The sequence below is a fragment of the Rhynchophorus ferrugineus genome, unplaced genomic scaffold (assembly GCF_030347505.1).
Source record: "Rhynchophorus ferrugineus isolate W39M unplaced genomic scaffold, kcgeb_rfMv2 rfM7, whole genome shotgun sequence".
Taxonomy (NCBI): domain Eukaryota; kingdom Metazoa; phylum Arthropoda; class Insecta; order Coleoptera; family Curculionidae; genus Rhynchophorus; species Rhynchophorus ferrugineus.
Genome location: NW_027472586.1, coordinates 30763602 through 30785374, shown reverse-complemented (window position 1 = coordinate 30785374; position 21773 = coordinate 30763602). Strand labels below are relative to the sequence as shown.

The following is a 21773-nucleotide window of genomic DNA, read 5'->3' as shown; positions in this document are numbered from 1 at the left end:
CAACAGCGACTATTACATAGCGTTATTGGACCGTTTGATGGACGAAATCGCCGAAAAACGGCCGCATTTGAAGAAAAAGAAAGTGCTGCTTCACTAAGACAATGCACCGTGTCAGTGAAAACGATGGCAAAAATCCATGAATTGGGCTTCGAATTGCTCCCTCATCCACCGTATCCAGATCTGGAAATTTTCGTCGAATGAAGAGGTGATCGCCGAAACTGAGGCCTATTTTGAAGCAAAGGACACATCGTACTACAAAAATGGTATCGAAAAGTAAGAGGGTCGCTATAATCAATGTATCATCCTTGAAGGGAATTATGTTAAATAAAAAAAAACCAAATTTTGCCAAAAAGACGTGTTTTCAAAAAAAAAAAGTGAAAAGAAAGTCCCCAGCTTTTCAATTGACCTGTTAATGGGCAAATATCAGTTCCAGTGGGACTTCGAAGAAAGTACATCTTCAGATTGCCTTTAATGATAATAAGAAAGATGTTTGAAATGAAAGCGATTCATCTACTGCTTAAGAAGGAATCCATGCCGGTTTAAAGACTTATATGTGTCTGAAACTTTCACATACAGATGATACAGAAACTGTCAGGGATACTTCGCAATGACCCGATGTTGACAAATGGAAGAAGCCTATGGAAGATAGCTGAATACATTTGAGAAAAAATAAGCATGGGAGCTAGTTGATATTCCTTAAGAATGGAGATTAGTGCAAGTGGGTGTCTGCAAGAAAAAGTGACTGCTCAGCAGCTAACCCTGCTATGTAATCAAACTGTTAACGATTGCTAGCTGTATTATATTATTTAGTGATAATCACAGCTCTCTTAGGTTGTCTGTAAATACATAGCATATAGATTCTTTCATTCGTGATGAAGTTGCTGATAAGTTGGTAGAATTTAAGTATTTACAGACAGCTGGGGGTTTGGGTCCAAATTTTCATTGGCATACACTTTTGTCAACATGGATTATGAATCTTTTGTGCTAGTAGGTAACTGTGTGTTAATAGCATAAGGGTACAGGGGATGTCGGAATCAGCTTTACATCGGTATTTTTTGTCCTGTATATAATGTAAATAAAGTCAGTCTGTGCGAGAATAAGACAAAGGTTATTTTTCGTACTTCTATGCTGAGTGCCGCCACATCTTGATGCAACGACGTGATCTGGCTGTCCAGTCGCTCCACGCTGCCTTTGTTGTTACTCTCGTTATCCGATTTGGTCTCCAATTCTTCGAAAGAGTTGACCTTGGAGTGTGGTACCACCAGACTGCGTTGGCGTTCGACTCTCTCGCGTAGCATGGCCAAATGGTTGGTTGCTACGCCGCCCAATCGATGTCGTCGAGGCTGGATTTGATCGTGGATCTCTTGTAACCTATCGGGAACCTTACGATAATCAACTGCCGCGTATTAAAACTAATTACTTACCTTAAGTTAAATTTGGTGTGACGGGGACTGTTGGTTATGGCGTGGATGGGTGATTTGTTAGGTGAAACAGGCGATGAAGCAGTTTCCTCGTGGGCGTTCTCGTCATCTTCACTGATACTGGGAAGCGTTAATGAAGGTCCGCCATTTCCTTCGGATTCTTGCTGTTTATTGGGAAGTAAAAGAGAATCTTTATGTGATTTTTAAGATTGAATTCTTGGTGTTGGTCTTGTATCTTTTTTATTATATTAAGGCCTGGCGTGTATTTTATTAGCGACATCTATTAGTGAAAATACGAAGTATCAATGCAAACAACTGTTGAATCACTTAATCGATCTGTTAAATTTGATGTCAAAAATGGCATAACATTGCATTTTCAATATTCATTATTTTTGTCGTTTGAACAAATTTACAATTTACTTTTGCAACCTTATTGTGGTGTTACCCCATCATATCCCAATTGTTATTTAGAACTCAACCATTGAAAAGTAAGGTTTGAAGAAGTGACAAAGAACGGCTTGGATGACCAAAAAAGTCCTAAGACAAGATTTATTGGACGAATATCCAGCTAAAACTGACAGAGTACTTTTAGACAGCTTATCAGAACATGAATAAGCTGTTTTAGATCTCTACATTAGATGAGAAAACTTCAAAAGAAATACTTCTTAAAATGTCATTTCCAATTCAATATCGCGGTTTCATTGCCTGTCAGACAAAAAGAAAAGTAGTTTTCTGCGTTTAGACCAAATCATTTAGTATGAGAGTCCCAAGAGCATAAAGGCATGGGTCTGTCTAGGAGACCAATTCACATCGACATGGAAGAGGAATATTCATGACCAATAAAGCCTTGTTGTGTGACAATGTAAATGACAGGATCGGCAGGGTGTGGTGTATTACGAGCCATTAAAATCGAATGAAACTGTTACCGAAAAGAAAACAGTAAAACCCATTTTACTCACTGGCAATACAGCCATCAGACCGATGAAGTAGGGCGTAAGTAACATTAAGGTGAACATAGTTTTAAACTCATTTAAATTTTAAACTTTAGAAAAGCGAAAAAATAACCAGAATACATGTAAGTAATTAATATATAAATTCGTTAAATTTTTTCTGTCAATAATTTATTGAGAATTGATTATTCTTCTCTTAAAGGGACTGTCAACATTATTTTTGTCTACATGTCAACATCAAACCAACAATTCGTCGTAAATTTTGTGTTTCAATATAACTTTTTGTGCCGGGTTGCTAAAAATGTAGCTTAGGATGAATCGATAGTGTGATACCATACGACTTAAGTTAACCTCGATAATCTGGAGTAAACTAATATTATTTGCGTGTTTAAAAGAGCAAATCCAACGAACAAGTAACGATTGAAACGATGAAATAACGATTCATCTAGCCATGCCAAAAGAAGTGGCCGAAGTTGTCAAAACTGACATCATTAATTTAATAACTAGAGAAGTACTACAAAATTTACCAAGAAAGGGAATTATAAACATTACCAACTTGATTAATATATCGACTAAAAGATGTCTCAAATGCTCAGAAGAGGGCTGAAATTATTATGATATCAAAATTAGCAAAATCGCCATATCTACTAAAATCCTACAGAGCTATATCACTATTACCAATAATAGTTAAGAAACTTGAAAAAGGCCTGTTGAAAACATTATAACAAAATACAAAAGGAAAAAATCTAATTCCAGTTTGGTTTTATGAACAAATGTTCAAAAACTATCACGTCTCAACCAGAATGTTTCTCTACAATAGAGGAAGCTAAAAACAGATGTACCACAGGAAGTATATTGGGTAATTTCTTTATATGTTCTGCATAAGTGATATACTACAAATGTAAAATAGCACCATGGCTGTATTTCCTGATGATACTGCGATAGTTGTTGATGACAACAGTGAAGATGTAACCATAAATTTACTGCAGGTGAGTGACAATATAAATAATTAGAGAGGTAAGCTGTTAATTATTAAGTTGCTTCGGTTTTTATTGAAAATATTTTTAGCGTGTTGCAACTGCACTGAATATTAGTATGGGCACGGTCATTAAAATATCTCAAAAAATTAAAAACTGATGGGTGACGAATCAAGATCATCTTGTTGTTAGCTCTATCAGAGATCCAACATATGAGATATATAAAAACAGTGAGTATTTTATTCAGTATTAACCTAATTTAATAAATTTTTTTCAGAGACAACTGTGTGGAAAGTATCCTTAGATAGCTTAGAGTTTGAGAGATGATATTTGAGGCATGTAGAACATAGTATAGGTAATATAGGATTTAAATGGTGTAAAGTTAATCAACGGAAAAAGGGACTGTCCTTATAGGAAGGGGGTGACGAATCAAGATCAGCTTATGTTAGCTCTATCATAGATCAAATATATTAAATGCATAAAAACAGCAAGTATTTTTTTCAACATAAACATAATTTAATACAATTATTTTGAAAAGTATCCGTAGAAAGCTTAGAGAAATGCAGCTTTTTGAGGGATCTAGAGCATCTTTTCATAGACTGTTAGGTAATATAGGATTTAAATGGTGTAAAGATTACACACGAAGAGGTCGATTGGAACTTCCAGACATTGCTTTAAAAAGAATACAATTTTTAAAATCATATAATAAAATCAAGGAAGACGTATTATTTCAATTTGTGTATTTAGATGAGACTTGAAAGTTTCAGAAGAGGGCTAATATACCCAATGGTCCCTCATTGCAAGGTGATAATAAAAATAGTGTTCAAACAATAACAGTTAATGGAAAAAGGTAAATATTGGAATAACAATAAATTAGTATTTTATTCAGTATTAACCTAATTTAATAAAAATTTTTCAGAGAGAACTGTGTGGAAAGTATCCATAGATAGCTTAGAGCTTGAGAGATGATATTTGAGGCATGTAGAACATAGTATAGGTAATATAGGATTTAAATGGTGTAAAGTTAATCCACGAAAAAAGGGACTGTCCTTATAGGAAGAGGGTGACGAATCAAGATCAGCTTGATGTTAGCTCTATCATAGATGAAATATATGAAATGCATAAAAATAGCAATACAATATATACAATTTTTAAAATCATATAATAAAATCAAGGAAGACGTATTATTTCAATATGTGTATTTAGATGAGACTTGAAAGTTTCAGAAGAGGGCTAATATACCCAATGGTCACTCATTGCAAGGTGATAATAAAAATAGTGTTCAAACAATAACAGTTAATGGAAAAAGGTAAATATTGGAATAACAATAAATTAGTATTTTATTCAGTATTAATCTAATTTAATAAAAATTTTTCAGAGACAACTGTGTGGAAAGTATCCATAGATAGCTTAGAGCTTGAGAGATGATATTTGAGGCATGTAGAACATAGTATAGGTAATATAGGATTTAAATGGTGTAAAGTTAATCCACGATAAAAGGGACTGTCCTTATAGGAAGAGGGTGACGAATCAAGATCAGCTTGATGTTAGCTCTATCATAGATCAAATATATGAAATGCATAAAAATAGCAATACAATATATACAATTTTTAAAATCATATAATAAAATCAAGGAAGACGTATTATTTCAATATGTGTATTTAGATGAGACATGAAAGTTTCAGAAGAGGGCTAATATACCCAATGGTCACTCATTGCAAGGTGATAATAAAAATAGTGTTCAAACAATAACAGTTAATGGAAAAAGGTAAATATTAGAATAACAATAAATTAGTATTTTATTCAGTATTAATCTAATTTAATAAAAATTTTTCAGAGACAACTGTGTGGAAAGTATCCATAGATAGCTTAGAGCTTGAGAGATGATATTTGAGGCATGTAGAACATAGTATAGGTAATATAGGATTTAAATGGTGTAAAGTTAATCCACGAAAAAAGGGACTCTCCTTATAGGAAGAGGGTGACGAATCAAGATCAGCTTGATGTTAGCTCTATCATAGATCAAATATATGAAATGCATAAAAATAGCAATACAATATATACAATTTTTAAAATCATATAATAAAATCAAGGAAGACGTATTATTTCAATATGTGTATTTAGATGAGACATGAAAGTTTCAGAAGAGGGCCAATATACCCAATGGTCACTCATTGCAAGGTGATAATAAAAATAGTGTTCAAACAATAATAGTTAATGGAAAAAGGTAAATATTGGAATAACAATAAATTAATATTTTATTCAGTATTAACCTAATTTAATAAAAATTTTTCAGAGAGAACTGTGTGGAAAGTATCCATAGATAGCTTAGAGCTTGAGAGATGATATTTGAGGCATGTAGAACATAGTATAGGTAATATAGGATTTAAATGGTGTAAAGTTAATCCACGAAAAAAGGGACTGTCCTTATAGGAAGAGGGTGACGAATCAAGATCAGCTTGATGTTAGCTCTATCATAGATCAAATATATGAAATGCATAAAAATAGCAATACAATATATACAATTTTTAAAATTATATAATAAAATCAAGGAAGACGTATTATTTCAATATGTGTATTTAGATGAGACTTGAAAGTTTCAGAAGAGGGCTAATATACCCAATGGTCACTCATTGCAAGGTGATAATAAAAATAGTGTTCAAACAATAACAGTTAATGGAAAAAGGTAAATATTGGAATAATAATAAATTAGTATTTTATTCAGTATTAACCTAATTTAATAAAAATTTTTCAGAGAGAACTGTGTGGAAAGTATCCATAGATAGCTTAGAGCTTGAGAGATGATATTTGAGGCATGTAGAACATAGTATAGGTAATATAGGATTTAAATGGTGTAAAGTTAATCCACGAAAAAAGGGACTGTCCTTATAGGAAGAGGGTGACGAATCAAGATCAGCTTGATGTTAGCTCTATCATAGATCAAATATATGAAATGCATAAAAATAGCAATACAATATATACAATTTTTAAAATTGTATAATAAAATCAAGGAAGACGTATTATTTCAATATGTGTATTTAGATGAGACTTGAAAGTTTCAGAAGAGGGCTAATATACCCAATGGTCACTCATTGCAAGGTGATAATAAAAATAGTGTTCAAACAATAACAGTTAATGGAAAAAGGTAAATATTGGAATAACAATAAATTAGTATTTTATTCAGTATTAACCTAATTTAATAAAAATTTTTCAGAGAGAACTGTGTGGAAAGTATCCATAGATAGCTTAGAGCTTGAGAGATGATATTTGAGGCATGTAGAACATAGTATAGGTAATATAGGATTTAAATGGTGTAAAGTTAATCCACGAAAAAAGGGACTGTCCTTATAGGAAGAGGGTGACGAATCAAGATCAGCTTGATGTTAGCTCTATCATAGATCAAATATATGAAATGCATAAAAATAGCAATACAATATATACAATTTTTAAAATCATATAATAAAATCAAGGAAGACGTATTATTTCAATATGTGTATTTAGATGAGACTTGAAAGTTTCAGAAGAGGGCTAATATACCCAATGGTCACTCATTGCAAGGTGATAATAAAAATAGTGTTCAAACAATAACAGTTAATGGAAAAAGGTAAATATTGGAATAACAATAAATTAGTATTTTATTCAGTATTAATCTAATTTAATAAAAATTTTTCAGAGACAACTGTGTGGAAAGTATCCATAGATAGCTTAGAGCTTGAGAGATGATATTTGAGGCATGTAGAACATAGTATAGGTAATATAGGATTTAAATGGTGTAAAGTTAATCCACGAAAAAAGGGACTGTCCTTATAGGAAGAGGGTGACGAATCAAGATCCGCTTGATGTTAGCTCTATCATAGATCAAATATATGAAATGCATAAAAATAGCAATACAATATATACAATTTTTAAAATCATATAATAAAATCAAGGAAGACGTATTATTTCAATATGTGTATTTAGATGAGACATGAAAGTTTCAGAAGAGGGCCACTATACCCAATGGTCACTCATTGCAAGGTAATAATAAAAATAAATTAAAACAACAACAGTTAATGGAAAAAGGTAAATATTGGAATAACAATAGATTAGGTTTTATTAGTCATAACAATTTTTAAAAGTTCATTGTTCTTTATGCTGGAAACAGGAATAGTTAATAACCCCTTCGGTTTGGATGAACTCGTTCAGGCCGATTGAAGACGAAATTGACAAATGATTGAATTGTGAACAAATGCTGGATAGATTGGAAACTAACGGTTTAGTTATTCACTTGATTGAAATTTTCTGAATATGGGATTATGATTCAATACTGAACATTTGCAAGACAAGGTGATGACAGTGGAAACAGCTAAAGGTGAGATGTTTTGACTTCATCAATTCAGATGACGTGCGTTCACTGTTTAGTTGAACGGACTATATATCCTGTAATGCAGTGTAGTGTATTTAACAGATAAAACAGCAGTGTTAATTGGTGCATGACTTTTATTACTCTAGATATTAAGTAAGGACCGATGGGTTCTCTTAGATATATACCTAGTTTTTAAGTTATTGCAAAATTAAATTGTAGATTATTCGACAACGGCTAGTAACAATTTATTAATAAATTCTATCTGTAAGTTTGGAATCCTTGAGACAATATTCTATCCAGAAAAAGTTAAATAATTAATTGCTCGAAACTTCCAAACTCACGAAACGTAGCGCCAGTTTGCGTTTGCATTCATCACTACCAATTTTTAACGAACCCTTCCTCTTATTTAAACCGCCCCCACCCTCTCAGTTCCCTTGACAAATCACGACAGAACTAATCGAGTTCCCGCTGACCCGTCCCGCACTTCCCCGTTCGAATTTTCCCTCTTACCTCTGCTTCGTAGCCCTCCCGCACATTGAAAGTGAGATCGTGCTGGATGTCGTTGGCGAACTGTTGCTGATATTCCGGATATAGCCTGGAAAGTAGAACGAAAGATTCGATTAAAAAGTTGGGCGACGTCCTGCAGTCTCGTTATATTCCTGCTTATTTTACGCTTTATTTGACAGTCGGAGCGCCGGAGTTTTGCCGTGTAACAGGAATTGAGATTATCGCTTTAAATGTACAGGTTGTATTGTTAATAATAAAAACTGCTTACGATTTTCCGTTGGTAAATATTTAGATTGCTAGGAGATATTTTTTCTTTTATTTTATTATAATATTTTGTAATACAAAATTATAATTTAATTCATCAGGTTGGTAGGATATTACGGGGGTATTTTTTAAAATATAATTTAGAGTCTCCTTTTTACCAACGAGGGTATATATGGACTGGACCTACTGTTTAGTGTGGGCTCCAAACCACGGTCCTCGGTATTAAGCCTACCAAGTGACCAGTAAACAACTTCCACAGTCCACGGCACAGAAAAGTCCACGGCCTGACTCGTAGATGGCGCTACTAGAATTAAATCCATATGTTTTTTAGTTAGCCCTAACCCTCAAAAGATGTGCGTATACATTTGACAGCTGTCGGATCATTAGTTCGTGAATTATAGCATTTTGAGTGAAGTAACTTGTGTTATTGTGAAAAAATGGATAAAAAGGAATTTTGCGTGTTGATAAAATATTACTTTTTGAAGGGAAAAATACAGTTGAAGCAAAAACTTGGCTTGATGCCGAGTTTCCGGACACTGCCCCAGGAAAATCAACTATCAAGGATTGGTATGCTAAGTTTTGACGTGATGAAATGAGTACCGAAGACGGTGAACGCAGTGGACGCCCAAAAGAAGTTGTTAACGTCGAAAACATTATAAAAATCCACAAAATGAATTTTAATGACCGTAAATTGAAATTGAATGAAATAGTAGATCCTATAAAGATAGTAACTGATAGTGTACATCATATCATTCACGAATATTTGGGTATGAGTGCAAAGAGGGTACCGCGTGAGCTTACTTTTCACCATAAACAATGACGAGTTGATGATTCGGGGCAGTGTTTGATGATGATCAAGCGTAATCAACCTGAGTTTTTACGTCGATATGTGACAATGGATGAAATATGGCTCCATCATTTCGGTCGGCTGGCAAGGTTATGGCGTCTCTATTTTGGGATGTGCGTGAAAAGTTTTATTAACTACATTGAAAAAGGAAGGACAATCAACAGCGACTATTACATAGTGTTATTGGACCGTTTGAAGGACGAAATCGCCGAAAATGGCCGTATTTGAAGAAAAAGAAAGTGCTGCTTCACCAAGACAATGCACTGTGTCACAAGTCAATGAACACGATGGCAAAATCCATGAATTGGCCTTAGAATTACTTCGTCAACCACCGTATTCTCCAGATCTGGCCCCCAGCGACTATTTCCTGTTCTCAGATTTCAAAAGAATGCTCGCTGGGAAGAAATGTTCGTCGAATGAAGAAGTAATCGCCGAAACTAAGGCCTAATTTGAAGCAAAGCACAATTCGTGCTACAAAAATGATATCGAAAAGTTGGAGGGTCGCTATAATCAGTGTATCACCCTTGAAGGGAATTATGTTGAATAAAAAAAACTAATTTTGCCAAAAAAATGTGTTTTACTATGGTGGCCCGGGGACTTTTCAATTGACCTGTTAATATCTCAAGTTCTACTTCACCGATTTACTTGATATTTTGTGTGAGCCTTCTCTATACATTCTTCTATCGTATAAGGTAAACATGTTGGATAATTTTTACTATTAAAAAAAAATCGGAAATATGTCAAAAGTTAAAAAATTCATCGTGAAAACCAGTACTTCTCTAGGTTAAGAATTTTTATTGTTTCGGATTATAGGAAGTTTGCAATCGTGCCTATCAATGTTTTTCCTATTCTGTACTCTTATGTGTTTGTTCTCTCTAGTAGAGAAACGGATGGTGACAATATTTTTTGTTTTTTATTTCACTTGAAAAAATACCTAAAATTCATGTCTCTACACTAAAATAGAAGGTTTAAGACCTGTCATATTTGTAAAATTTGCTAAAAGTGTGTATCCTCTCTGGACGCACGTATTATCAGTTCATATGACAAGTTTCAACTTGTTCTCTCAAGTAGTTTGTTTACACTTTTTGCGTGTTTTTCGCTAAAATGGTTAAATTTGAATATGGTGCGGTTCATTATCCGATGTAGACAAACGGCTTCTTCTATCTCGACCATTAAAGAGTTGAGGTTGTGGGTATCATAACAGATGGCCTGAGAATACATCTTGCACAAGGAATTAGGAAGGCTATGTATAAGATGAGTGCCTCATTTACTGAAAGTCGACTAAAAGCAAAGGCGCAAATGATTTTCCAGGCAATATTTGGACCGATTCAGGAATTCGAATTCGATCGATTTTGCGCGGCAATTTGTCACCATGGATAAGACATGGGTCTACCGCTACACGTCAGAGAGGAAATAGCTGCTGAAGCAGTATATTGAACCGCTGGTAACTCCAAAGACAGTGAAGTCCATCGTATTTACCGGAAAGGTTTTTATCAGCGTGTTCTGGATTGTCAAAAAGATTCTGTTAATTGATTAACTTGAAAAAGGAGAATTACCCCTCAACATTCGACCATGTGCACATAGTAATAATTGTTGTTGAAAAGGAATTCAAAGAAAAAAAATATTGTCCTGTAATATTCTTGGACAGCTCATAAACTTTAGCTAGGGTTTGTCCATTTGGGACTAAACCACAGAATGAACAAGTTGTTACGGTATAACTATTGTCAACTACCAGAGTCATATCTTGAATGTAGAGTATCGCACGAAGGAGCATTCTCAACATTTAAACCTATTTCGGCTTGAGAGTCTCAGTATGGCGTCTTGAGATCATTCCTGTATCTGCTCAACGCTGCTGATATCATTACAACAAAAGATACAGTACTTGGAACATTTGCTGACGACACACATATTATGAAAAACTCTATATGTTAGATGAGGTGGGTTGGATATTCTTGATAATGGAGTCTGGTGAAGCTATAATATTTTAAGATGGAAAAAGGAAATTTAAATTCATGTAAATTATCATCGGATATAGATACTGAGCATGCAAGGCGACAAGGTGATTCTGAAATATTGGAAGAAACTACAACGCCTACCGTAATTGCCTTATTAATCGCTGTCTCCTCTTTCAAATATAACACTGCACTGACTTGAACATAACACTGAATTCGTTGGATACACGAAAAATGCGCCTCAAAATTAATTCACAATTTATATAAAAACAAAAATATTATTTCGTATAGTGTTTAGCTTACAGTGGAATTTAACCATATTTCATTTTCTTCTCTAAAGGAAATTCAGGTAATATAGATCGATATCATATAATGAATAACATAAATATAGAGATAGGGGTATTTGTACTTTCCCTATTATTGAATTAATACTTTGCGGAAGGGATCAGGTGAATGCCGGCGTACGGAAAACCATATTTACGAATATTTCCCGAAGAGATACAGGACCCAAGGGGGTGAAATTACTTTCTCCTTTCGCATTACATGATATAGGATATCGTAGAGAAATTTTGCGGGTGAAAATTCAACGTTTTATTTGACATAAATACCGGTGCGCAATGAAACAAGTCAAATGAAAAGTCCCCAGCCTACCATAGTAAAACACATTTTTTTGGCAAATTTGTATTTTTTTAATTCAACATAATTCCCGACATTTCCATATAATTTTTGTAGTACGATTTGTCTTTTGCAGCGGGTTCATCGTCTGCAGTCCACTCGGATGACTATCGATAGGACTTCGGAGTGAAATGATGGAGTCATGTTCCATCTATTGTTACATATCGAGAAAAAAACTCGGGTTTATTACGCTTGATCATCATCAAACACTTCTCCGAGTTATTAACTCGTCGTTGTTTTTTAAACCACTTTGGCACCCACTTTGCATAAAGCTTTCTCATACCCAAATATTCGTGAATGACATGATGTACATGTTCAGTTGATATCTTTGGAGTGTCTGCTATTTCATTCAGTTTCAATTTACAGTCATTCAGAATAATTTTGTGTATTATTTAAATGTTTTCGTCGGTAACAACCTTTTTTGGGTATCCACTGCGTTCACCGTCTTCGGTGCTCATTTCACCACGTCTAAACTCAGCATACCAATCCTTGATGGTTGATTTTCCTGGGCAGTTTCCGGAAACTCGGCATCAAGCCAAGTTTTAGCTTCAACTGTATTTTTTCCCTTCAAAAAGCAATATTTTATCAACACGCGAAATTCCTTTTATCCATTTATTTCACAATAACAGAAGTTGCTTCACTTAACATGCTATAATTCACAAACTAATGATCCCCGACAGCTGTCAAATTTATACACGCATCTTTTGAGGGTTAGGGCTAACTAAAAAACATGGATTTAATGCTAGTAGCGCCATCTATGTTTCAGGCCGGGGACTTTTCCATTGACCTGTTTTTAGAACTTTGTATGTATTGAGAGACATTTGTACATATCATTAAATGAGTATTCCTCGATCATCACCAACACTTTGGTCTTTTCTTTATTTTTTATCAGGCCATATGGCCATAGAATAAATTTTCTAAAAACATGCAATATAAAAAATTGTTGTCCGTACCTTAAGACATCCACCAGTCCCTGCATGTGTATACATTTCAGATCGCAGTATGTCAAGGCCCTAACATCACTGCTGGCTTTAATCACTATATCCGATGCCCCGCCGCCTCTGTTTCCGCCTTCGGGACAGTTCATGCCGTTGGAGTGCTGTAAATGCAGGTTAATGTCCGATCCCACGAGATCGCCTTTTCCTGCAAGGAAAACGTTAAGATGTATAAATTGGTTGTTTTGTCTTTTTGCAGCTGGGGATCCCGCAGCTGTAAGGCTACAATATATGTTTCTAGGAATCGGCGATAAACGGGGTAACATCTCCTTTTAGCGCTGGTTGTATTTTTCGTCTTATAATTTTTTATTTTCTCTCTGTCTGATGCTGTTAAGGTTAGAATGGCAAGAAAATGTTATATGCTGTTAATGTTCGCCTATACGACTTGTGGAGTAGGGAATTTCTGTTTTTCTCAAGAGATGGCTTTAAAGTCGCATAAGCAACACTTATTCAACGAAATCATACTGTAGCGCCTTTGAAACATAATAGTCGATAAACCAGTAAAAAATTTGAGATTGCATCATTCGTCTATTCAGTCAAAATTTATTGCATTTTGAAAGTGATTACGAGTGATGACAAGTAGATCACGTACGACAAAAATGTGTGAAAAAATCGTGGTCTAAACCAAGAGAAGCTTTACAAGCGGTTGCAAAGCTCTCATTAATACCAAGGAAGGTGATACTAAGTGTTGAGATTGCCAAGCTATTAATTTAATTTCTTACTTTTATCAACAGTGCCATTTTTTAAAAAATATTACTATTTTACAATCCAATTCTATCCAATAATATCACAATCTGCCCAAAGTGCAAAAAGTATTTGTTATATTTATATTATATATACATGGCATATAGAAAATCACTTAAGTGATCTCCTGTATAAAATACTGTTTTAGTTAATTAGTTTTGTTTTAAAGTCTATATATGTCCAATAATCAGATCGGATGGTGTTAAACGTTTAGTCCACGCACTTTACTGTCACTTCGCATGTTTAGCTTAATTAGCGAGTATACTGGGATGCACTGACACTCTTTCGAAGCCCTCACACAAACACGTTGAATTACACTCCTAATTGGTCCTAGAGGAATATCGCGTTGTATAACTTCATTTGAAATATAGTACAGAATATCGACAATGGCACGCAACACTTTATTTTGGAATCGTTATTTGATGGATATATTAGAATTGGTTCCCCATAGTTGGATTCCATATGACTTGTTATTTAATGATAACTTGGACTTGCGCCTGATAAGCACTTCATTCATGTGATAAGCACAATCAATACATTTGGTAGAGTTTCAGTTTCCGTTTGGCGAGTATGCGCTAGGTCCATACCAAGATATTTAGCATCCTCTGCTTGCGGGAGTTGACAATTATTGACATAGATTAGTGGACATGTTCTTCCACGGAGAGCAAAAATTATATGACTGCATGTTATGTGATTGTTGTTTCGCTGGCTTTAAGATACGATGTTTTCAGCCACATTTGTTTTAGGTGTTTGTAGGTTAATTGATGCTATTGCTGGATGAGAGGCTAAGACTGCCACGTCATCTGCATATGTTGTCACAGTGGTTATTTTTGTTCTAGGTAGATCGGCTGTGTACAGAAGATATAGTACTGGACTTAGTACAGTACTAATTCGGTATGTTCATCGCCTTGTTCTACAGTAAAATGATGATCTGTGAGGTAAGATTTTAGTAGCTCATAATCCGGATGAGGGAGAAGTTTCTTTAATTTAACCTGCAATCCTGTATGACATATTTTAGTCAGAAGTCTGAGATATGTCTAGAAATGCAGTCATGTCTGAATGCTATATTTTGGCGTTTAAATACATTTTTATTTTGTTATGGATATTATGTTATGGAGAAGTCTGTGCACTTGTTCTATTGTTCCATGTTTATTGCGCAAACCAAATTGGTGTTCTGGAATTATCTTTTTTTTCTATTATATAATTTAGCCTCTTTGTGTACAGTTTCTCAAAAACTTTCCAGATTATCGGTAGTAAACTTATAGGCCGGTAGGAGGTGACATCTTCTGATGTTTTCTCTTGTTTCAGAATCATTATTATTTCAGCTACTCTCCAGATGCTAGGAAAATAAATATTTCGTAATATAGCATTTAATGTGAATGTTAACAATTTTATTCTATCCGCCGATACTCCGACTTCTTTGATGGTGAATTTTTTGTGTGGTAGATCCATTTGAAATAGCGATTTTAGGAAGCTAGTAATTTTATTTTCGTCATCTTTAGATCGCTTAAACGGGAAGGATTTAAAGACATTTTTTAAATACTTTGAGAAGATGCCGGATATTGCTTTATTAAATTTTCTTTTATTTTCTTCAGCTGTTAGCTGTTTCAATCGTAATTTTCTGTTTTCTGTAACTTTTTCCGAATTGTACATGATGTGTGTATGCTTTTTTTTTGGAAATATTTTACTGTTAGGAGTAGCGAAATATGTTGCTTCGTATATATTTTTGCAATATTCATTGCTGCTGTTTCTATATCAATTTCGGTTTGGCAATGGTAAGTTTAAAGAGGTGATTCTGTCTAATTTTCTTTTTTTTTTCTAAATAGCGGCCAGTTTGTTATAATATTATACAGAGAAGGAGGTTTATTTTTCAAGATGATTTTTGAAACAATTGTTACTATTACTAGTTAATGATCAGAAGACAGATCGAAAGAGATCGAAACACTCGATAGTAAATAGTAACAAAATCAGTCGGACCGAAAATAGCGACTGAAACAGTCGATAGTAAAAAATAATCAATTACTAAACACTCGATAGTCAACTTTAGTCGATAGTTCCCAAGACTAGTGTTTATCTAAGGGGGCTGGGACACACATAAAGCGTATATATAAAATAATAAATTAATAAATAAATAAAATTAATAACACAAACAGGGGGGCTAAAATAATAAATAGTGTATATACAATTTAAAAATGAACACAAATACAGGACTACAAACACAACCATAACGAAGTAGAGGTTCTATCCAGACAGCACATATACCGAAGTGGTAATGGTTATTTGGTCAGTAACTCTAAATTTATAGCATAGGCTAGATTCTATGGAAAAAATCGATCTCCCGTAGAAATTCGAAGATTTTGCAGCCCATACGGTTGTGGTTGGCCTCCTGGGCCCAACGACATTGTACCTCGCTATTTGTGAAACAAGATACGAATGGTATAAGGTCGGTATGGACACAAATATCCGTGATGGGGAGGGGAGATTAGGCTGCCGATTTAGCCGTACTATCCGCGCGCTCATTTTCCGGTATTCCAAAGTGAGAAGGGATCCACAATAAACTTGTCCTGATCCCATTCAGATAGAGGGTACTGACAGTGAGTAGGTGACCAAAGGATGGTTGAACTTCTGCTCCAGGAAAAAATCGAGAGCATTTCGGGAGTCGGTCAGGATTAACAATTCTTTGAAGGTTTGGGTTGAGATGTACGATAAAGCTTTGAATATCGCGAAGAGTTCAGCGGTCAATACTGAACCCTGTGCGAGATTTGGAGACATCGGTATATACGTGCTTGCGGCTAGGGTAAGAGCGGAGAAGTTCACAGAACTTGGACCGAATAAGGTACGGACAATGTTCTTTAATTCTTTTATTAATTGCAATATAAAAGGGTTACTGATCGTTAGTTCTTGAGATAGTTTGCATATATTTTAATATGTTTTAATATACAGACATATATTAATTTAAATAATATTATATATCAAAGAAAGTTTTAGTAGCATAAAATACCATTTTTACTATTATTCCCTTTACTCCATTAGGAAAGAAACATCATAAACTTTATAAATCGTGATCGGATTGTGACCATTGGGCGATCACTAGTCTTTATCATTAGACTTTATGGTTTCATATGAAAGAACGTATTAATGCAACTTAATATATTACCGCTATTAATAGATTTAAGCGAATATATTTCCATTTTTCACAAACACATTTATTTTACGTGATAAACGATTGAGCTTTTGTTTCGCATGCAACATCATCTTTTTTGACGCTAGATATCGTTAGGTAAGATATCGGAGAAAAGTTTACCGCAAGCGCGCTACGCCTGACAGCTCTAATATTCTTCCGGTGCTGATAAATGATAGCTCGGCTTTCGAATTATTTACCTTTTTAATATGATTAAGGGTTGTTTGTTTCCTAACAATGATGAATCGTTTTAATCTCGTTTGGTCTACGAATTAATTACGTTTCGGTCCTTATTAGCTCATAATGCTGTGGATTTGTTTTAAAATAGTTTGAAAGCCCGATATTTGCTTTATAAACGTATACATATTGGTTATTATTTTCAGGTTGTTCATTAGTATTTTTCATTTAATAACAAGAACATGCCTAAACTTTAATATATTTCAAAAATTAAAATATCAGGTAAATATGATATATAGAATAACATATAAAATTTTCACTTAGGATAATTTTTAAAATGCCATAAATTGGTAGAATTGTTGAAACCTGGTAAAACAGTTAATAGTGATCATTACCGATAACAAGTGATCAACTTAAACCATGCATTGAACGAAAAACTTTCAGAGTGGGGTGTAAGACACGGTTAACGATATTACATCACGATAACGCGTCTCATATAGCAAAACCAGCCAAGAAATTTTTGAAAGTACTTGGATGGGACATATTATCGCACCCGCTGTACTCTCTAAACCTTGCTCCGTTCGATTATCGTAGAGACTATTGCTATATTGCAGAGCAGCATTTCGCCAATTTCGAAGATGTTAGAAAATGACTCGATGAATGGTTTTCCTTAAAGGACCACCAGTTTTTTTGGGATGGCATTCATAAATTGCCAGAAATATGGACAAGATGTATAGAATAAAGTGACTAATAATTTGAATAAGTACATTTTTCCATTTTCTTTAAAATTACGTAGTTTATTCCCCGAAAAAAAATAGCGGTAATGACTTTTCGATACACCTAGTATATTAACCCGGTGATTTTCCGCTCTTTACGACAATTTTCTCAATACAGTCTGTAAGTCTCCGTATTGGTCCCCAAATCTATCCATGTTAATTTTGCGGTGCGGCAAAATGACAAAAATCTAATTACATCTCTTGATGGATGCCGGATTCCTCAAGCCGAATCAGTTAAATACCTCCGCATACATCTCGATAAGTGGGTTAAATTGGAACCATCATGTTAGACAAAAAGCAGAGCAAATAAAACTCAAAGTCAAGCAACTGTATTGGCTAGTCGGAAGATACTCCCAACTTGACCCAAAATCAAACAAATTGGTTAATCAGTCAATCATAAAGCCATTTTAGACCTATAGAGGTGCAAATATAGGGTTGCACTAAGACATCAAACCAACTACTAATCCAACGCACCCAAAACAAAGTTCTACGATTAATTACCAATGCTTGTCGCTACGTAACCACCGAAGAGCTTCACGATGACCTCAGAATTAAATGGATACACGAAGTGATCCAAGATTTCGTCTTAAAACATGAAATAAGGTTACTAAATCATAGCTGGATAAGCAAACCACATGAACTTGTTTAGTGTATACGTGTATTCTTAACTTTAGCTTAAGTAGTTTAGTTTTATTTTCATTTGGGAAATAGATATTCGTCTTGCCTGTCTATTAATGCAGGTACAACAGAACAGTAGTAATAAATTTATTTATAAATTAAGATTATCTGATTGTACTAAGCTTATCTTAATGCAAAATGTAGTTAACTAAATAATCTTTCTGACAACATGGCGATATCGAGTCCGAAATGCGATTTTGCTTTGACATCAATCCAATCATCGATCAATGTTCGCATTTCTTCAGCATTTTTAAATCAGAAGGCGCTATATCTGGTGTGTCTTTCGTTCGAAGAACTTTCCAATAAAACTGCAGCATCGTATCTTTCACAACTCTTGTAACATGTAGATGAGTGTTGTCATGCAAAAGGATGACTTTCAGTCTACAGTTCAATTTTTTATTTAACATCTGTTGACTTTTTGCAGCCGGTTTTAGCAGTTCGTAATAAAATTATGGCAATAACAGTAAATGAAATACTGTTACGATGTTAGGTTAGGTTGTTTAACAGTTTTTTACATCGATACTTGAAGTGATTGTTGACTTGTTGCACAAATATCGACATATCTATAAATAAAAATAAATAAAAGGTATCAAAATCAATCTTATTTTGGTAGTCGGGGTAGTCAAATTATAATTTATTGAAAAAATCGATGTATCTTGATGTATAAAATGTTATTGAATACTGATGTAACTCGATCTAATCGGTGATGAATTGGTCATGGCGGATTGCTGTATTTTCTGGTAGTATTTCATCAAATAAATTATCAATTAGGCCTAAATATGAAAGTAAGTACAATTTTTTAAATCGATTAATCCGATTACTGTAATGATTGATTACTGTCATTCCCATTTTAGGTTTAATTTGATGATTTAACAGGTTAATTGAAAAGTTCTCGGCCTACCATAGTAAAACACATTTTTTTTGGCAAAATTAGTTTTTTTTATTCAACATAATTCCCTTCAAAGGTGATACACTGATTATACCGATCCTCCAACATTTCGATACCATTTTTGTAGTACGATTTCTCCTTTGCTTCAAAATAGGCATCAATTTCGGCGATCACCTCTTCGTTGAACGAAAATTTCTTCCCAGTGAGCATTCCTTTGAGATCAGAGAACAGGAAGTAGTGGCTTGGCGTCAGATCTGGAGAATACGGTGGATGATGAAGCCTTTCGAAGCCTAATTCATTGATTTTTGCCATGGTTTTCACTGACTTGTGACATTGTCTTGGTGAAGCAGCAGTTTCTTTTTCTTCAAATGCGGCCGTTTTTCGGCGATTTCGTCCTTCAAATGGACCAATAACACTATGTAATAGTCGCTGTTGATGGTCCTTCCTTTTTCAAGGTAGTTAATGAAAATTATTCCATTCCATGTGCATTCCATCCCAAAATACAGACGCCTTAACCTTGATTCTTGCGTTTTCTCACGCTTTGGAGCGGGTTCATCGTGTGCAGTCCACCACAGAAATGTTTCATCCATTGTTATATATCGATGCAACAACTCGGGTTTATTATGCTTGATCATCTTCAAACACTGCTCCGAATCATCAACTCGTCGTTGTTTTTCGTCAAAAGTGAGCTCGCACGGCACCCACTTTGCACAAAGCTTTCTCATTCCCAAATATTCGTGAATGATATGAAGTACACGTTATGTTGATATATTTATGGTGTAGACAGCCTTCGGATCCCACAGGCAGAAGTTCCCCTCGGAATATCTTATCTTAAAAATCACAATAAACAAAAATTCGATCTCCTATTAAGGGTCCTAAATGAGAATAAATTTGGGGAAGGCCCACGTCACCCTTTGTTGGTTCTTTTCCCGCAACCAACGCTTCTGCCCACCCTCTCGTTTGTTCCTTAATTAATCCGAAACTCCCGAAGAGTTTTAATGGTCCGTATAAATTTCTTATATAGAGAATTATCATTTTTTTCTCGCTTCATTCGTACCGACGGGATCCGGAAGAGTTTGTTTCGGAGGAATTCCAAGGGTTTATGCCCCATAAACATTCCCGGTTAGGATCATAATAGGAAGGTATTCGATTAATGTTTGGAGTTTTGGTGAAAATGTTGACCTTTCATTTATATTTTTGTATATTTTCAGAGTATTTCATAGAGAGGAATTTTATTGGAGAAAACTGGTAAGATTTAAGAAGAAGAAAGCGATTTTTATTAATAAATTCACTTATATGTTTTGTTGATTACATTACGTTATTTCCTGCTGTTCAATTATGTGAAAGAAGTCGGAAAACATATATCAATTTTAGATTTTAAAAATTTTAACGTTTAAAAACATCATGGAGTACTCACACTTCTTGTAAAGAAATGTTTATAGGTTATGGATTTTGATACTGTTGCGACGCAAATTTAATTATTTATATTTGGGGCAGTCGTGTAAATTTAAGTTTACGTTAATTGTAGAATTCTTTCAGTTGTATAGTTAACGGGTCTAATTTATTAGACTTTTAACTGATGTTTCTAATATTTATGACATGAGAAAAGAATTATGGTTTGATACCAAATATAACATCGCATTGTATATTAAACATAATTTAATACAATTATTTTAGAGATATTGTTAGTCTGGTAAGTATTCATAAAAATCCAAAAGAAATGCAGCTATTTGAGGGACGTAGAATATCCCTTCTTACATTGTTGGGTAATATAGGATTTAAGTGTTGTAAAGATAACCAACGAAGGGGTTTAATGGAACTTTCAGATATTGCTTTTAAAGTAATATAATTTTTCAAAACATACAACAAAATCAAGGAAGCATTATTATATCAATTTGTAAATTTTAATGAGATATTATTAGACATTAATTATCACGTTCATAATATAACAAATTTTTCATGTCATTTTTTTTGTCATGTATGGCCGATAAAATTCATATATATTCAGGGTACTTCGTACTAAATATACAATAAAACGTGACGTCAAATGTATTCACAGCTGAATATTTTCCTTACTGTTACCTATAATGGAGATTTAAACTGACCAATCAAATTACTTGAATGGGCGATTATAACCCCTTATAGATGCTGGACGTAGCAACCCCTGTTGACTTTTCCCGTTATTAGTCTATGATTAAAATAAAGATGATTTGTTTGGTTTTAATAAATTTGTTATATGTTAATTACCGAATTTGGTCTCAGCGATTTCAAACACGTGATTTTGATGTCGATGACCGAGGAACGTCTAAAGAACCTGAAAAGTTCGGAAACAAGGAATCCAAGGAATGGAGGGAACCCCAACTCAAACTTTCAAAGAGCTTTCAGACAGCTCAAA

At 34.2% G+C, this 21773-nt stretch overlaps 1 protein-coding gene across 3 annotated transcripts in view; it reads right to left on the bottom strand.

Annotated features, from left to right (window-relative positions):
* Elk (Eag-like K[+] channel) overlaps positions 1–21773 on the bottom strand; it is a 348673-nt gene that overhangs the window by 4002 nt on the left and 322898 nt on the right. For all 3 annotated transcript variants that reach the window (XM_076409682.1, XM_076409683.1, XM_076409684.1), the window contains exons 12-15: positions 12892–13081; positions 8204–8288; positions 1425–1585; positions 1122–1371 (exon numbers count right to left, since the gene is read on the bottom strand). In XM_076409682.1, coding sequence (XP_076265797.1) covers positions 1122–1371; positions 1425–1585; positions 8204–8288; positions 12892–13081 — 686 coding nt within the window. The remainder of the gene's footprint in view (positions 1–1121; positions 1372–1424; positions 1586–8203; positions 8289–12891; positions 13082–21773) is intronic.